General features: G+C 43.4%; 1 protein-coding gene across 1 annotated transcript; it reads left to right on the top strand.

Moving 5' to 3' along the window:
* The first annotated feature begins 1,147 nt into the window (after nucleotides 1-1,147).
* LOC111953757 (signal recognition particle subunit SRP68-like) lies at nucleotides 1,148-17,030 on the top strand. The gene is given in 16 exon segments (XM_023973267.2): nucleotides 1,148-1,293; nucleotides 1,647-1,713; nucleotides 1,831-1,959; nucleotides 2,176-2,371; nucleotides 2,662-2,744; nucleotides 3,135-3,244; nucleotides 3,465-3,547; nucleotides 3,810-3,950; nucleotides 9,407-9,505; nucleotides 9,762-9,823; nucleotides 10,059-10,212; nucleotides 11,216-11,310; nucleotides 11,454-11,583; nucleotides 12,430-12,505; nucleotides 12,706-12,758; nucleotides 13,677-17,030. Coding segments are annotated over 16 exon segments (1,794 nt in total). The 5' UTR covers nucleotides 1,148-1,205; the 3' UTR covers nucleotides 13,905-17,030.
* Nucleotides 17,031-18,544: the final 1,514 nt, after the last annotated feature.

Genomic DNA, 18,544 nt, shown 5'->3' with positions numbered 1-18,544 from the left:
TTGAAGGAGGGAGATTCCAAGATTTGGGAAGTGTGCAAGAGGGCATGGGKTAGAGGATTGTGTAGTTTTGGTGGATAACATTTTGTGTGTTAACTYTAGGGGTGCCCATGATCAAATCAAATTTGTCACATGRGCTGAATACAARAGGTGTAGTACACCTTACAGTGAAATGCTGACTTACAAGCCCMTTAACCAACAATGCTTTAAAATCAATCCTTTMGGACCTCGACRTGGTGCGCCGGTACCGCTTGCCGTGTTGCCGGGGATCAGAAGTGTCCGGTGCGACAGAGGCAGGTTGAGGTGGCTAGAGTCAGAGTAGTGCAGAACGTTTCGTATCCTGAGGCAGTGAAGAAAGTAGAGGAGAATGGATCAAGGGGGAGGGATCCTGAGAGGATCCCTGTGAGTAGTAGATCTGTGTCAGCACAGAGGGATAGGCCAACGAGTGACATGCTTCAGTAAGGTTGGCTTCTTAGCATTCATAGCAATGGTTATCAACTGTACCACAGAAATGGAAAGAAAATCACAGAAAATAGATTTGGTGGCAGCTGCAGAGAAGTATTTGACTTTAGAATAGTTTTTAATTTGATTAATTTTTTTACTTCAGAAGAGTTACAGGGTGTGTTGAGTGGTGGTGTTCCGTCCRCCCAGGCCGTTGGCATGGTGCAGGAGTTGATAGGGTCAAGGTAGTGGAATGGAGTAGTGGGTTTTTAATGAGTGTAGGATTAGTTTGAAGGATGTTTTTTTATTTTTTTTATTTACAAAGTATCATGTATTTATATTATAGTCCAGTTGGAGGCGGTAATGCAGCATATTGGAAGCCACCCGCCGTTACACTCAGAATAAGAAGATGGTGTACGCATTATCTTGGCAAATGAGAAAATGCTCACTAACAGGGATGTAAACTAATGTGTGCAAAACATTTTAGAGAAATGAGCTTTTCGTGCGTATGGAACATTTCTGGGATATTTTATTTTAGCTCATGAAACATGGGACTAACACTGTTACATGTTGCGTTTATATTTTTGTTGAATGTTTTAAGCGTTATTGGACTGTTTTGAATTGTGTATTTCGCTATTGTTGCGTGTCATGTGTAAACATGGCAAGAGTTGAATTAAAAGGTAAGCCCTTCCCTCAACGTTGACGCTTGAGTCTACTTCCGGTGCATTTTTTCCAGGTCTGTTTGGACGTGTGCTACTAGAAGAAAAATGGCCTCCGACAAGCAAAATGAAGGAAAATTATTACCTATGGACGAGAATAAAGAAAATACAACGGAAGATGGAATAGGYCTGGAGAGTATCCTTTCTTAAGCTATAAAGCTGACAATGGACCAATAARGTTATGTGATTTAGCGACACCAGTATGTTTTGGTGGGGGTGGGCTTCCATAACTAACGTTAGTTGGCTAACGTAATGTCGGAAGGCTAGCGCTAAGTGTCATTAGAAAAGCGGTTTACAAAATGTTGTCATTAGAATATTGCTATAATCATGTGTATTTAAGTAAATTAACATTGTCAACCTGCTACATCCATCACATAATTAAAATCCACTGCTAAAGTATAGTTACTTTTCAAATGCATCACTGTGTATGTAGCTAGCTTTAGGTTCCTGTGTGAATGTAGTAGACTGGCCCTTAACGCATACTTYCAGTTCTCCAGATCATCAAGGATTCCCAGCAACAACATGGCTTGCGACACGGGGATTATCAAAGATACAGGTGAGATGGAGGACTAAACTATGGCAGTGAATGGGTGTTTGACAARCATAGACCATACCTTATGGTTGGCTCATAGTTTCACACAAAAATTCACCCATGTCTTTCTCTCTGTCCTAGGGGATARTGCTCCCGGCGCTTGCGTCGTTTGCGCAAGACCCTGGGCTTCAAGTGCGGCAACAGGCACAAGTTCACTGGGAAGAAAGTGACTGTCGAGATGCTCTCTGACAACCGGTACTCTGACAACAGGTAATGGTACCCGATCCCGTTSTTACAACAGTATTAAAGTACAACTGGATTTATAATCCAAATACTTCATGCATGATACCTGACAGCAACCATCATTCTGTTCTAGAACTACAATCAAACTCATCATGCATGGAGTGCCGAGAGAGGCACCAAAATTGCAGCCAGCACAAGTTGGCCCAAGTCCCTTGAATATAACAAATCCCATTCCCCTTTTAGGTATCTACTCCTGGTACTGATGGAGGCTGAGAGGGCGTGGAGCTACGCCATGCAGCTGAAGCAGGAGGCCAACACAGAGCCCCGCAAGCGCTTCCACCTGCTGTCCCGCCTGCGGAAGGCCGCCAAACARGGAGAGAGGCTGGAGAAGCTGTGCGAGAGCCCTCGTGTGGATGCCAAGACCAAACTGGAAGCACAGGTAGGCTAATGCCCTGACCTGGAGAGTCAGTGACTTTCCCTATTGTTTCACCTTCATTTATTTCAACATGCGGTTCAAATGCTGTTGAAGTGAAGTAACAATTTAACTGAAACAAATATTTTAAGACAAATATTTATCAGTTGAGGAACCAACAGTATGGCAGCTGGTGTCCATGGCAACTGGGCTTGTCCTGGAGGAAAGAGCGCTTCAGGGCCCTGTCTTTCTAACCCAGCCCGAAATAGCTGCTGATGACCTCTGAATGAATAATAATGAAAGCAACTTGTCTGCAGGCCTACACCTCCTACCTGAGTGGCATGGTGCGCTTTGAGCTGCAGGAGTGGAAGGCTGCCACGGAGGCCTTCAACAAGTGCAAGTGAGTRTGACCCCACTCTACTACCGAAATGCCTAAAGTGTGGCCCTTTTTGATTGCTGAGCTTTTGCTGTCTCTTATACACATCTAGATGTGTATAAGAGACAGCTCTACTACCGAAATGCCTAAAGTGTGGCCCTTTTTGATTGCTGAGCTTTTGATCTAGAGTATTGAGATCATCATTTCACATGGGGCAAATGAGGCCTCAACAATGTAGGCTACATTGTTTGTTGACAGATGCCAAGTTGTCTGGTGTTAACGAGCGGTACCTAAGTGTAGGCGTATGCTTAACATATCCAAACGCATTCAGCGTATAGCTGTYTTCTCGGACCACCATCTTGCAACTTGTSAACTATAGAAAATTCCATGTAACTGTATTGTAACCTCCCTCAGGACCATCTATGAGAAGCTGGCCAGTGCCTTTACTGAGGAGCTGGCAGTGCTGTATCACCAGCGTGTGGAGGAGATCTCACCCAACATCCGCTACTGTGCTTACAACATCGGTAGGCGACACATACAGCCCGTCGCTCACATTGACAGTGGATTGCACTTTTCATATGTATTCACACATGCACACCTCTCATATCGAGACAATCACACACATCTGTGCCTTCTACAGCTTCTCTCTTTCCCACACCCTCGCACCGTACACACACACCCACACACAACTCGTTCCCGTTCAGTTGACTGGTAGTGAACAACCCTACTCCCCTCTGACCCCAGGTGACCAGAACGCKATGAATGAGCTGATGCAGATGAGGCTCAGTGCAGGAGGAGGAGGAGGCATGATGGCTGAGAAACTAGAGGTCAGTGTGTGGTCCCTCTCACTGTGAAACACATAGTAACAACTACTTTACAACTGGAAAGTATGGCCATAAATCTGCCCCTACATCTATATTTGACGCTTTAGTGCAGAGAAAATCACTTTGTTCCATTGTCCATACTGTTATACCACTTAGAATACAGACCTGATACATTGCCTATCTTTTTCAGTAGTAGGCTAGTGTGGATATTGSAACAGACCTGTCTTATGCAGCATACTGTTGAARGGTTATGGTATTATTCCAGGCCCTGATCACACAGACGAGAGCCAAGCAGGCAGCCACCATGAGCGAGGTGGAYTGGCGAGGCCGAACGGTGCCCGTCAAGATCGACAAGGCTCGCATTTTCCTGCTGGGCCTGGGAGACAACGAGGCCGCCATCGCCCAGGTCAGTGACCCTACCAGGGGACTAGTCATGTTTTCACAGTACTGAGCCAAGCATAACTTGATTGGGCTGGCCTGGGTTTCGCATCCACCGCAGTTGCTAGAACTGTGAAAAGAAAATGTCAGTACGGTTCAGGTCAGAATGAAAGTGTTAAAAGCAGGCCTCGACATTAACGCTTGTCCGGGACAACCAACAACAAAAYGTCGGACAAGCAGAATATAGATTTAAGTTGTCCGACTAGACAAATATYAATAATTCACATCAAAATATCAAACAWTTACTCGGATTAGAATTTGWTCTGAGATGTCTTGCGCGCTGTTTTCCCAATCTCTGCAGAYCGCATCTGAGTATAATTATTGTATTGCATTGACAGGCATGAGCAGTCTTTCAATCACCTGCGGTTGCAAGCTACGCTTTTGAGATCACCCTGTGCATATTTGTTTGTTCCAGCAAACAGGGTTCGTACTGTCATCAAACGTGTACTTTATCTGTGCCAGTGGGCCGTTGCCCGAGAGAGACATTGCAGCAGCAGGTAGCCTTTTAAAATAATGATGGACAACAGACTAACTAGACGGKCAGTTTTAAAACATATTGTATAGTCTGGCTAGTTGTCTTGGTAGTTAACTATTTAGCTATTAGCATGTATTAGTGTCATGTCCTAAACTTTTCACCAGCGCGCTCGTGAATAACTGTACATGGCATTGTGAGCGTTCATCAACTGCGTAGTTGTTGAGTCGGTGCGTTAGTACACCAATGCTGCGTACACTGGTTGCAAAGCCGTCTCTTTGGGAGCTGAGAAATAAATCTGACACTGTTGGAAAGCTGCYGTTTCCGCTCTTCAATATTGCCCATGTAATTCTGACATCTGTCAGAATGTGTATGAATCCCGATTAAACCAACTATCTTCTTTGAAAGTTTCTTTGCTTCTTACAACATGCATATCAGTCACCTATTTTGGCCTATGGTGGTACAGGCCTCTTTATTATTATTTTTTAGGGGGGGGGGGACAAGTAACTTGTGCTTTCAGACAAGAAAAGAATCTGTCCTACTTGTCCAATGGACAAGTGGCAAAAAAAAGCCTGTTCATGTCAAGCCCTGAAAAGGGTTTCGCTGGTCTGCTTGGACACCTCTGCTTCGTTATGGGTTAGTGGGATGAAGCTGCAGGGCTAGTAGTTAACTGATGAGCCTAGTGAACAAGGATGCCTTGTGAACTAATGGAACTAGAGAAACTGTTGGTGAACTAGGGGGCCAGTGAACAGGGGTTTAGTGGTGCAGCCTAGTCAGTGCTCGATATCTCTAGCGGTATCGAGCTGTTATAAACCAGTTTGTAGGGAGAGGTTATCCTAAAGGCAGGTAAGGTGTCCAACGGTGGCTATCATCACATGTAGTTCACCTTGGGTCTCAGTAGGTGTCGTTCCCTCCACTACAGCTCTTTGACAGGTGTCTATTGTCAGACTCTTCTTACCTTCCCTGTCGGGCTTCCTGTAGGCCTACCTCTCCCTCCCTGCGGCCACACCCGTCACACCCACCTGCACTAGGCTCTGGCATGCTGCCACTCGTGCTGTCAAACTGCATTCTATGCATAGCAACCCACACACTCACATGGCTACACCCATCAGCCCTAGTCTCTATGGACAGACTAGCATCGGAGCTAAATGGTTATCAGTTAGGGAGTGGTACCATCATTTGTGTTAGATGTAGCAGAGCATTACATGTAATTGTTGTGCTTACACTTTTGAAGTAAGGCTGAATTTGGGTCTGGTCAGAAATTCCCCTCATACCTGTCCTCAACCGGCTGTATCCAAATGTGCTTTTTGAGTTGAGGGTTAACATTTTATGCACTTCAGTCCTTAATTGATATGTCAGTCAATGGTTCTGTTATGTTTATGGAAGGTACCATTTGATGAACACAAGGGTTCAGAAACAGTTGGACCATAATGCCTTTCCCCCTATGGCTGCCTCTACTTCTACACTCCCCTGTATCTACCTCGGTTGTCTAAAGTTGTGGCTCATTTTTATACAGAGCAATTGGTTACATTGTCTACTACACCAATCACAACCCTCCTTTTACTTGTATCATTGCACATCCTGCAAATCACCAGTAGAACGTGATAATTTTGAATCCATTTTCACATTCACTCCGTTGGTTATGCTTACGAACTCTAAAAGAAGCAGAGTTCCCACTCTGGAACTTTGATATGCCTGTAGAGTATATTATGTTCAACAATTATATAGAAAATCCAAACATTTCAATATTCATGTTTATATATATATTTCAATATTCATAAATGTATGACCATTAAAATACTACGCTTATTACAGAGCAAGCAGTAAAGCTTCATTTGACGTACATTTTTGCTTTGTAGCTCACAAATGAAACAATATGGAATCTTAAAAGGAGGCCTAGGTAAGGTCAATGTCATATGGTAATTTTAATTATTTCAGATTTTATGCTTTTATATTTCACATTTGTCTGTCAACAATCCTTCATCCATAGGACTTCTGTGGATTACATTTAGTAAAAATCCCCCAAATCATGGTCTTTGTTGTTATCTGGGTTTTGTGAGGGATCCCTCAACCATTCCAACGGAACTGCCATTTAAGGCCATGCGTAATCCCAAGGGGACATACTGAAGAGGGATGTGCCATCCCTCCTTTTGTCTCTCCCTCTGTGAAAAGCACAGAAGACACCAGACTGGTTCTCCCAGTCCTGTTAGGGGCTAGGCGTTGCCAGGGTGCTGGCACTAGTGAGTGTCTCACCACAATACACCCTCCCCACATGCTGGATGGATGGGAGTGAATGTTACTTCATAGTCTGCCCAATACGAATTTGTGTTAAAGGGCAACTCTCATACATTTTCAGCGTAATTTTCATTATCTCCAGCGCAATACCGTTTACATTTGTGAAAATGGTGCATTTCTACGTTTTGTAGAACAATATATAATGTTAAGACATCATCAAAAGGTTCATTTGAAAACACTGATTTTCAAACACAGATTCGTGGTGATGTGGGGAGCAAGAAAATGCCATCCCTCTGGCTAGAAACTCGTTGCAGGGTTTGAAAATGTATATATATATTTTAATCCTAACTTGTGATGTCACAAGATAGGTTTCCATCCAATTGGTGACAGATTTTGATGCGGATATTCCAAAATCCACAAAACTGACTTCCAAAAATCAGTGCGTGATGACGTAATGCACACAATGTACTTTTTCTCTTAATTTCATGTACCGCCAAAATTATGAATAAATAATACATTTCAATGTGTTTCCATCGCATTTTCAACTCTACCAATAGTTTTGTCACAAACTTGCGTTAAATAGCAAATGTCCCTACTCTGGTCAGATACCAGAGTATCTGGGTTGGGTTGGGCGTTATCCAGGTTATAGTCCTACTGTTTCTGTACCATACTGGGGTATACGGTCTTAACTCAAGTGCACACAAGGGGTGATATATGTATGTGTGTGTGTGTGTGTGTGTAGTTATACATTTTTTGCACACACAACAATTTAGGCAACAGATCTTGATCATGGAAAGGATTAAATGTCTCTGCTGTAACCAAGAAGCTTGATCTTGACTTCTAGCCACTAGATGTCAATTTAGCAAACCAAATGCATAGCTGGAGCCCGTAGCTGGATATCGTTTATTTGACACATATTCGATATGTAGTTATTATTATAAGCAGTGGCGTAGCATGCACCCTCGTACATAAAAAAAAATATATATATAACAATGGGGGTTTGTGCTAAGCCACTGTTTATAACAATCTAAAATGAGTCAAATTATATCCAGCTAAGGGCTCCAGCTATGCGTTTGGTTTGCTTATTCTTTTGAACGGTATTCAAATCATACCGTCGGTATTTCGAAATACCCCGGTATGACCGGTATACCGCCCAAGCCTGACAGTGCGGGTAGGTTACGTAACATAATGACGCTATTAAGAGCGAGGAATATCTTTATTGTCAAATGGCAGTCAAGCATCGATGATCATGTCACCAGAATCAGACCCTCAATATTTATTGGAAAGGGGAATCAAGATCACCGTGCACTTTCACCACCCTGTGAAGTTCATCATGAATTATATCATCTTTAGCCTAGTCTACTAAACTGCATTGTTTRCCGGAGTTGTAGTGGGAGGACTCCAATATGGTTATAATGTCTTTGTGCTTTAAGGACTTTCCACCACCATTTCTTGCATAATTAATTTTACCGACACACAAAGATTCCACCTTGTCGAATGAACGCTATCTTTCGGCATTTATTAAATTGTACTGTAACCATCGGTTTCCATCACAGCTGTTGTGATGAATTTTTTTTTTTATACAGTATTACTTTACTCGCATAAATGGATGGAAATATGCTTAATGATAAGCTTTTTTTTTTGGATGTTCTTATATTTTTAACCACAGATCATATAAATGTGCTGTTTTCAAATATGTAGACACTGGTATGGTGGTGGAGATGATGAATTTGAGGTTAAAAAGTGGCAGAATTGTCCTTTTTTTAAGTGGAACGCTCCCAAATCATTCCCCGCCATGTTTTAGCGCTTTAATGATTGCTTAAGTGTTTTTGTCAACCGAAGAGAAGAAAGACACTGGCGAATCCTCAGATTTACTGTGTCTCAACAGCATATACACCGATTCGTCAGAAGATAAGATGCGGCAAAATAATTTAAGATTGGATGGACTTGTCCACAGGGGAATATATAACAAACATATTTTGTTAGCAATTTTGTATTTAATATGGCCACTGCTGGGATGTTCTAACTAGGACATATGAGTCATTGACGATACTGTAATATTTCTGACTCACTCTCATCTATTGAAAAGACTGACATTTTTCATAAACAATATAAACCATGACACTTGGCTGCCTCCCACACCTACAAGTTAGCCTACTGTAACGTACACAATAAGCCTGTGTTACATCGCGTGTGGTGTAAGGCTTCTTTTTGACATCGGTCCTGAGCTACAGTAACTCTAGGAAGTTACCTTTCACAGGAATGTCTACAGCAACCTGCTCTGCTGCGCACGTTTGTCTCTCCCAGTCACAGCCTTACCCAAGACCTACTTTTACGCTAATATTTACATTTGCGTGATTTTAATCTGATTCGTACCGTAAGCAAGGCTCCAGTTCAGGCAACCATTTCAAGTATGAGCCCGTGTGCGAGTAAAATGCTGCCGTAGCTATTTTCAGCTGTTTTGTTTCATACTGTTACATATTATCGCACAAAGAAATACCAATCTCATATCCCACCTCGCGCAGCATCAGTGCCGGGGGAGCTGTGCTGAAAGCCCACCGCATAGGGAAGGTCTCTCTTGCTTATGCCTCGTGTCCTCTATCCTCATGTCCTTCTCAATACCCATTGGAGGAGAAGGTCAGGGGAGGTATATATGGAAATATGATTTTATATATTCTATGTCATATTTATACAGGATCACCATTTGTCCCCCACAGGCAGCCAATGAGGAGACCAAGGAACGTCTGTACGAGACCCTACTAGCCGAGTGCAGAGACACCATCCAGGCTGTGAGAGAGGAGCTGAAGACTGAAGCGGTAAGTATGGCTGACTGACTGACACTGAAAGAGTTACAGGCATGACTGTTTGGGTTACAGAATGACACATTTGAAGTTACAGACATGACCGTTAGGGTTACGAACTGACCGGGGTTCACGTTGATACGTGGGTTTACGGACCTGACGTAGTAAAGTTCATAGGCTAGACAGTAACGTGAGTAGTAGGGTCAAGGACCGTACCAGAATCTTACTATATGTTTATGGGTACATGCTCCCTGACTGTTCAACTCTGCAGAAGCAGCGAGAGAGATCTGATGAAGCCAGTGGCAAGGTGTCCAACCTGCAGTTCCTGCACAGGTAAGAGAGGTCATTCTGTCTGTCTGACATTTGTCAGAGGATGCAAGACGCATGGTGACCACTATCTCCTCGCCGCATCCTCAACCGTATTGGAGGAGAAGGTCCGAGGTCCCTCAGACCGTCTTCTCCGATGCGTTTTGATTAGATGAGAAATGCAAGCAAATATGAATTAAGAGCCTATCTGTACATGGAACCAGTCTTTTACCTATGTTTTGGTCCCCCCCCCTCTCCATAGCTACTTGACCTACATCAAGCTGTGGACGGTGGTGAAGAGGAACGAGAGCATGGCCCACATGCTGCAGGCCAAGCTGAAGGAGCCGCAGACGGACGAGAACAAAAGGGGCCCTCGCCCCCAGGACCTCATCCGCCTGTACGACATCATCCTCCAGGTACAAACACACACCTGGGTCGTGTTCAGTAGCCACAAAACGGAAGAAAACAGCATAAAACAGGGCGGTACTACCTGAGGTTGTCCAATAAACTGTTATTTTTCTGTTAAAATGTTTTGCTGTTGTGCACACTAATGAATACACCTCTGATAACACAACACCACGTCACATTACATTGTCATCTCTGGCACATTCCCAATGTCGGTGTCCTTGTCGTCTCATAATGTTACAGTAATTGATAGTGAAACTGAATGGTTTGATATTGTCCTGCTTCATAACCACAAAACATCCAAACCACTCTATTTACTCAGCATACCCAGGATCAAGTCCAAAAACTATACTGAACAAAAATATAAACGCAACATGTAAAGTGTTGGTTTCATGAGCTGAAATAAAAGATTCCAGAAATGTTCCACAGGCACAAAAYGCTTAWTTATRTCAAGTTTTGAGAACAAGTTTGTTTACATCCCCGTTATTGASCATTTCTTCTTTTCCCATGATTATCCATTCACCCAAAAGGTGTGCAGATCAAGAAGRTGATTAAACAGCATGATKATTACACAGGTGCACCTTGTTCTGCYGACAATAAAAGGCCACTCTAAAATGAMRKGTTTTGTCACACAACACAATGCCACAGATGTCTCRGGTTTTGAGGGAGCGTGCAATTGGCATGCTGACTGCAGGAATGTCCACCAGAARTGTTGCCAGAGATTTGAATGTTCATTTCTCTACCATAAGCCGCCTCCAACGTTACTTTAGAAAATGTGTCAGTATGGCCAACCGGCCTCACAACCGCAGACCACGTGTAACCACGCCAGCCCAGGACTTCCACATCCGACTTCTTCACCTGCGGGATCGTCTGAGGGGGTGCTCGCCACTCAACCCTAATGTTAAGCCCGTAGAAATAGGATGTTTCTTTCTGATTCATTCTATTTCTACGGTTAAGCCACTACCAGTGAGTCATCTTATCCTTGTTGATGTTGCCTCATGACTGTTTCTACAGAGTCTGGCTGAGCTGTCCACCCTGCAGGGGCTGGAGGAAGATCACACGTTCCAGAAGGAGGTGGCCCTCAAGATGCTGGTCTACAAGGCCTACAGGTCAGAGCTCACACCACGGAGGCCACACACTGTTCACACACACACAGTTGCTGGCATAACCCCTGCCATTCAGGTGTTTCTGATCCGCCTCTGCCAGAACAGAAACATACACACAGTCACTAACATCCCGCTCTCTCCCCCAGGTGTTTCTTCATAGCCCAGTCGTACGTGCTGGTGAAGAAGTGGAGCGAGGCTCTGGTCCTGTATGAGCGGGTCCTGAAGTACGCCAAGGAGGTCCAGTCCAAGGCTAAGAGCCTCAACAACAGCCTCAAGGTAACAGACACTGACCCCTGACCTATAACCGTTGACCCCGACCGGGGCCGTTATGTAAACTTACTTTTTTAACATGCAGGTAACTGCCAAAATAAAGGAAATGCCAACATAYTGTCTTAATAAGGCGTTGGGCCACCACGAGTCACAACTGCTCCAATGCACCTATGCATGGCATCGATTCTGCAAGTGTCTGGATCTCTATTGGAGGGTTTTGACACCATTCTTCCATYAGAAATTCCATAATTTGGTGTTTTATTGATGATGGTGGCAAAACGCCGTCTCAGGCGCCGCTCCAGAATCTCCCATAAGTGTTCAATTGGGTTGAGATCTGGTGACGGCCATGACGCATGGTTTACATCGTTTTCATGCTCATCGAACCATTCAGTGACCACTCGTGCCACCTGGATGGGGCCATTGTCATCCTATGGGAGGCATAGTCATGATAGCCAAAATAATGGCCTTCCCAGTATTTTTATACATGACKCTAAGCATAATTAACTCYGTACACCTGTGTGGAAGCACCTSCTTTCAATATACTTTGTATCCCTCATTRAWMRYWMTSRWTRKWTTWMWRWGMRASRTYRKTYTYRAWSRKAKYKWWMGAWMYAAYYKWWGSTTGMRTGTCWYWRAKWWWRRATMRWWGAMKSAYRRYATTSWMRSTMCYWWCWAWRWKWWWKWKRARKKASWAYGTYMMRMWTRWWRTWTRMMMTYMYTATATWTTTTMGGGGGGGGMGTCTGTCATTGAAATGGARGCAGGTCGGTAAACATACYTGTTATTCATGATARTCTACTGTGGGACTGTCTAAAAGTGTCTTTGCCTYATGTATCTGTCTCCCTTGCCTAAAGGATCTGCCTGATGTGCAGGAGCTGATCACAGAGGTCAACGCTGAGAAATACTCGCTTCAGGCGGCGGCCATCTTAGGTGGGTACCTGACTTGCAATGGCAGCCATTTTGTTTCTATAGGGTAATACCCTTACCTGGGTTAGGCAACTTTCTTTGTATTGACCTTTCTGCTTGACTTTTCATTGTTGTGACCGGACTGGTGTGTGTTTTGTAAGACCTGACGTCTCTGGTTTATTGTGCCTGTGTTATGAAGCTGTGGGTGTGTGTTTGTATTTTAGACACAGAGGATGCTCCTGAAGCACCGTCTCAGCAGAAGGTGAAAGACAACACGGTAAGAACAAACAAAATTAGCCTCCCACATAAAAACGAAGTCTCGCAGCTAACCACCCCCAATGTGCTTAGCCCTAACTCTAATCTCTCGTGGAAAGATTCTGTGTGTAATTACGGTGTTTGGGGTTTTTCATCACTGGTTATTTGAACAGATCACGATTTCGCAGGTGTTAGCGTCTTTCTAATTTCGGGAGGGGACATTCGGTCGTAACTTGCAAAGAGAGGGTGGAGCTCCTCGTTCCGCTCCTTGTTCTAGCTTTTATCAATCTCTTAACGTTGACACAGATCTCAATCGAGCAGCTGACCAATTAGTTCTGTGTTAACTCTGACTCCTCTGTACCTCCCAAGTTCCAGCCTTGCCATTTTCTAGACTACTTTCAGAAAATGGTGGAGTAAATGAAAGGTGTAGTATGTTAGTTGTGCAGTAGTGAGAGGAAGTAGTGTTGGGAATAGGAGTGTGCCTACCACGGAGCATGCCTTACATGGGCCAGCATGTGGGAAAGAATACTCCCTGACCTGCCTCTGTCAATACAGGACAGAGCTGGAATGCTGCCTAGCAGACTGACACGGAACAACGACAACGTTTGGGTGATGGGTGACCTATATCAGGAGGCCTTTGCCGGACATACTATATGTTATTGTGTAATCCCACACAGGGTCGGGTTTCACTCTTAAATCTGTCATAGAAATGTCATGCTGCTGCTATCATGGGCAGTGTATGTCGACATGGCAGGTATTCCAGTTGTTCACGACTGAACCTAGTGCCGGTTCATGAAAAATGACCTCTGCTTTGCGTTGGAACCACAGCGTATGTTTTCTGCTAGCTGACAGACTAGCCAAACCTTATGACAGGTTCTAGTCATTTACTTTTACCAGTCCCTGCTCTCCCTCTAATTTGTTTACCCCCCCCTCCATCCAGCCTCTGTGTGAGCGTCTGGAGACCTTCCACCTGGACCCCACCCTGGTGGGGAAGCAGCCCAACCTGGTCCAGTTCCCCCCCGACTTCCAGCCCATCCCCTGTAAGCCCCTCTTCTTTGATCTGGCACTCAACCACGTGGCCTTCCCACCCCTCGACGACAAGGTGGAGCAGAAGGGCAAGGGCGGCCTGACCGGCTACATCAAGGGCATCTTCGGCTTCGGCAGCTAAATCGAGTCCCAGGCTTTGGTMAGGCCTTCAGGTTGGAAGCAGCCATGGTCCCCCATGATATTGATAAACAGGCTGAGTGGGTTTCTTGAAAACTTTCTCCGTCTCCACCTGAACTGTGGAAACAATGTCTGTGTCTGGAAATGGTACCCTGTTCCCTTATGTAGTAGACAACTTGGTCATAACTAGTGCACTGCATAGGGTATAGAGTGCCATTTCAAAAGCTACCAGTTTGAGACTTCGTGTTCTAGAGGTTTCCAGGCCTTGTGTTTGTTCCCTTCAACCACCCCCAACACACTTTACAGAGGGAAACAAACCCAATTGACTTTTCATTTTCAACTCGTAAAAGCGCCTTCGTGTACTCCGTCTCGATGTCAGTATACAGGAGGGAGGGAGAGGAAGTGTTGTACCAATCACTATCAAAAAGGACAAACTGTATAAATGCAGGCACACAGGGTAAATCCGCGACCAAGCCGTGATGTCTCATAACACGTTCATTTCTGACCGTGGACATACTGTCGAAATCACCTCTGTATTGCCTCAACTGTCTCATGACTGTAATATCTAGATTGTGAGACAATATAGAGAATAATGTATCCGTCTGTCTTGTCCTGCACGCCATTGTGGCACCAATACGTCTCTGCATGGTTGACAGTTAACGTTAGACATCAGGATTGAAATGGTCCTGTTAATTTCCTTATACAACAATGGGGTTCAGTGGCCAATGACTTTATATTCGGTACAGGAAAGGACTCTATAACGTGTTTATATTCTCTAATGATATGACTTTTTAAAACATTCTGTGTGTGACAAAAGACAGAATGACCTTTGAGGTCAAAGGGGACTGCTTAGGATTCATTTTGGCCTCACCCCCGAAAGTCTAGGAGGCAGCGTTCATGAACTTCTGTCCAAAACAACCCTAGTYTGTKRWYAAARARWYTYTTTRWYMACARACTACTTCATTGTATCAGTTGGCTCCTATTCCAACAGGTTTTAAATGGGAGGGAGCGGCARRRTTTTTGAGTGGCTAACACCTCTTCAGCTTTTCCAGTACCAAAGCCAGTTCTGTAATCAAGAGCCTTTAGCTATTCAATGGACCTCCATATTTGCGTTTGCCTATGATGACAAACCGTGTTCTCAACTACAGGTTGTCAATTTACCTTCTGTCCTCTCTTCAATCTAACTCTTTGTTTTCTCTTTAATTCGGGGTTATATAAGTCTTGTACTTTTTACTTCAATTAATTTTTTTTGTTTCCCAATGTTATGTATTAATGAACAGGATTTGGGTGATGATGCGTGGTTGGAATGGTTTCACGCATCATCACCCAAGATGCCTGAAAAATGAATTCTGTGAACATGATTTGAAACTGAAGTGTTGAAAGAGAAAATTGTGAATCCTTTTTTCACTCATGCCTAACTTCTCTTGAACGTTTCAAGATGTCCCGTGTGGCTCAGTTGGTAGAGCATGGCGCTTGCAACGCCAGGGTTGTGGGTTCATTCCCCACGGGGGGACCAGGATGAATATGTATGAACTTTCCAATTTGTAAGTCGCTCTGGATAAGAGCGTCTGCTAAATTACTTAAATGTAAATGTAAGATGTTATAATTTGGCTTTTTGTCATTCTCACTCACTTTTTAGTTTGTGACTGATACTGACTTTATACTGTAGCTTAGCTTCAATTGCCAACCTCTATCACACAGACTTTATAAGTCTGCTGTTTATAATTAKGTAATAAGGCACGAGGGGGTGTGTTTATGGCCAATATACCACGGCTTAAGGCTGTTAGGCGCATCGCGGAGTGCCTGGACACAGCCCTTAGCCATGGTATATTGGCCATAAACCACAAACCCCCAAATTGGTTACCAACTTAATTAGAGCAGTAAAATGTTTTGTCATACTCGTTGTATACGGTCTGATATACCACGGCTGTCAGCCAATCAGCATTCAGGGCTTGAACCCAGTTTTATGGTAGTGCTTTTGGCACAGAAGCCTATTAGTGTAGTTTCATGATTATAGGCTCTTGTGTCAGGTGTGGGTGTGTGAGCAGCATGAGATGCCTGTGTTGGGTGTGTGTGTTTCGGTCCCAGGCAGGCGTACAGGTGCTACATGTTAACAACTTTCAAAGCTAATCAGCCTCCTCCCACCACCTAATGTTTTTTCCTTGATCACTTATCGGTAACCAACAGCTGGGCTCTCATCACGAGCCGGTATGTGCTGTCCACCATGCACACTTCAGACACCATGAAATGCATTCTAACCTCGTATGGGTCATTTTGTGTGTTTGATAATAGCCCATGATCAGGATCCATCATCAGTGTGATGAGTACCGTATATGATTATGATGTACTGTTTGTCTGTTGAATCACTTTCCTTCTACTGTAAACATATCTATATAGGGTTATGTACATATATATAAAATGGCTAATCACAATACTACTGTGCGTTAAATTAGTTAATGTGGCACACCCCTGTATTAGGCTACATGTATTACACCATCGCTGTATTACACCCCTGTATACACACAATCACACACACCTATGTTTATTGTTTTCCCATGCACTCTTACTGCAGCTGTTGCCTTAGGAACCTTGAGGTTGGCAGTTCCTCCAAGTTTCACCCATCTCTTGTGTTCCTTGTACTCCACCCAAACACCTACACGGTATGACAGCGTGACAACTGAGTTTTCCTAATGGTTATGACAAAGTCATATGAGATGTGGTATGGCATCCATAAAAGGAAATTGACAACCCCCTCATGAAATATTTCCCCCCTCATGGCCATTCCTGAGGAAGGCTAATGTTGAGGGCATTACCAAAACACCTCAGGTAACACCTGAATTAGCATAAACAGTAACGGTTATTATCAATCAATAGGCAAATAATAGCCTGGTTAAACCGACCTGAACATGACGTGACATCAAGTAAAACAATGGTCAGCACAATGTTCAGTCTAGTTCATCCAGGCTGTAGGCAAATAATTCATTAATGGTCCCAGTTGCTGTTTATGACAGTAAAGTAATTTTATTTGGTTGTACATAAGTCGAAACTTCACAAAAATATAAACGCAACATGTAAAGTGTTGGTCCCATGTTTAATGAGTTGAAATAAAATATCCCAGAAATGTTCCATACTGACGACGAGCTTATTTTTCTCAAATGATATGCACAAATTTGTTAACATCCCAGTTAGTGAGTATTTCTCCTTTGCCAAGATAATTCATCCACCTGATAAGTGTGGCATATCAAGAAGCTGATTAAACAGCTTGATCATTACACAGGTGCACCTTGTGCTTGGGACAAAAGGACACTCTAAAATGTGCAGTTTTGTCACACAACACAATGCCACAGATGTTTTGAGGGAGCGTGTAATTGGCATGCTGATTGCAGGTATGTCCACCAGAGCTGTTGCCAGAGAATTGAATGTTAATTTTTCTACCATAAGCCGCCTCCAACGTTGTTTTTGAGAATTTGGAAGTAAGTACAACCGGCCTCACAACCGCAGACCACGGGTAACCACGCCAGCCCAGGACCTTCACATCCAGCTTCTTTACCTGCGGATTGTCTGAGACCAGCTACTGGGACAGCTGATGAAACTGAGGAGTCTTTCTGTCTGTAATAAAGCCCTTTTGGGGGACAAAATCATTCTGATTCGTTGGGCTTGGCTTCCCAGTGGGTGGGCTTACTATGTTTACTATGTTTATGTTTACTCCAACAGTGTATGAAATGCATTTTGAAGCTGAGTTTGTATAAAATGTAAAAAACTAAAGCAAGATCACTTAAATTTGACATAAGCCCCCATAGAGAAATCTGATCACATTTGTGAAAGCTTAGCTTGGTTGAAGCCCACTGTAAGGAATATGTACCGGTAATGTATATAACACACCCAATTTTCTTATGGTATGTGTAAAAGATCATTTCTCTGTTGGATACATTCTAACATTCTGAACTTTGATTCAGAAAGATTTTTGTTGCTTTTTAAAATCAATGTAATACTTGGAAATGGATTGTGTTACAACAGGGATCATCACACAGTAAACCATCTATCTGCCGCGGGCTGATTTTTTTTCTTGAGCGGATGGTCGGGCGGCCGGAACATATTTACAAATAATTTATAAACTGCAAATTGACCGCAAGAACCCCAAACAGATATATTTGACTAAAACATAATTTCAAACCTTTCTTACGTTTGCAGATGATCACGTGTCTCTCTATTATGCGTGGGAATACTTGGGAACACATTTCCAAAATTAAAATCACTTGGAGCTGGTGTTTTTAGTCTTTTATGTGCAACAATGAAAATGTAAAAAACTTGGGGGGGCCAAATAAAACAACCGGGAGGCTGCCAGTTTTACAATATCAACATTTCTATTTGTTTATGCCTACCCCCCCCCCCCTCACACACACACACACACACTATAGGAACAGAGTACACAGGCATCCACTAAGATAGGATTGTACTTCATCTTGCCTTGTTTAAGGTTTACATTACCTCCACTACTCATTCGTATCTAATTACCCACAAGCCCATATGTTATTCTACACTGATCCTTATAGAAACGGAATGTTTCTCCAGACTAACTCCCTAGCAAAATAGCGACAGTGACTTTAGAAAACCTCAATGAGTGACAGTGAACTAATGAACGGG

Source organism: Salvelinus sp. IW2-2015, linkage group LG1 (genome assembly GCF_002910315.2).
Source record: "Salvelinus sp. IW2-2015 linkage group LG1, ASM291031v2, whole genome shotgun sequence".
In the NCBI taxonomy this organism is placed as follows: domain Eukaryota; kingdom Metazoa; phylum Chordata; class Actinopteri; order Salmoniformes; family Salmonidae; genus Salvelinus; species Salvelinus sp. IW2-2015.
The sequence above is the reverse complement of the archived record's forward strand: the minus strand, read 5'-3'. Positions and strand labels throughout refer to the sequence as shown.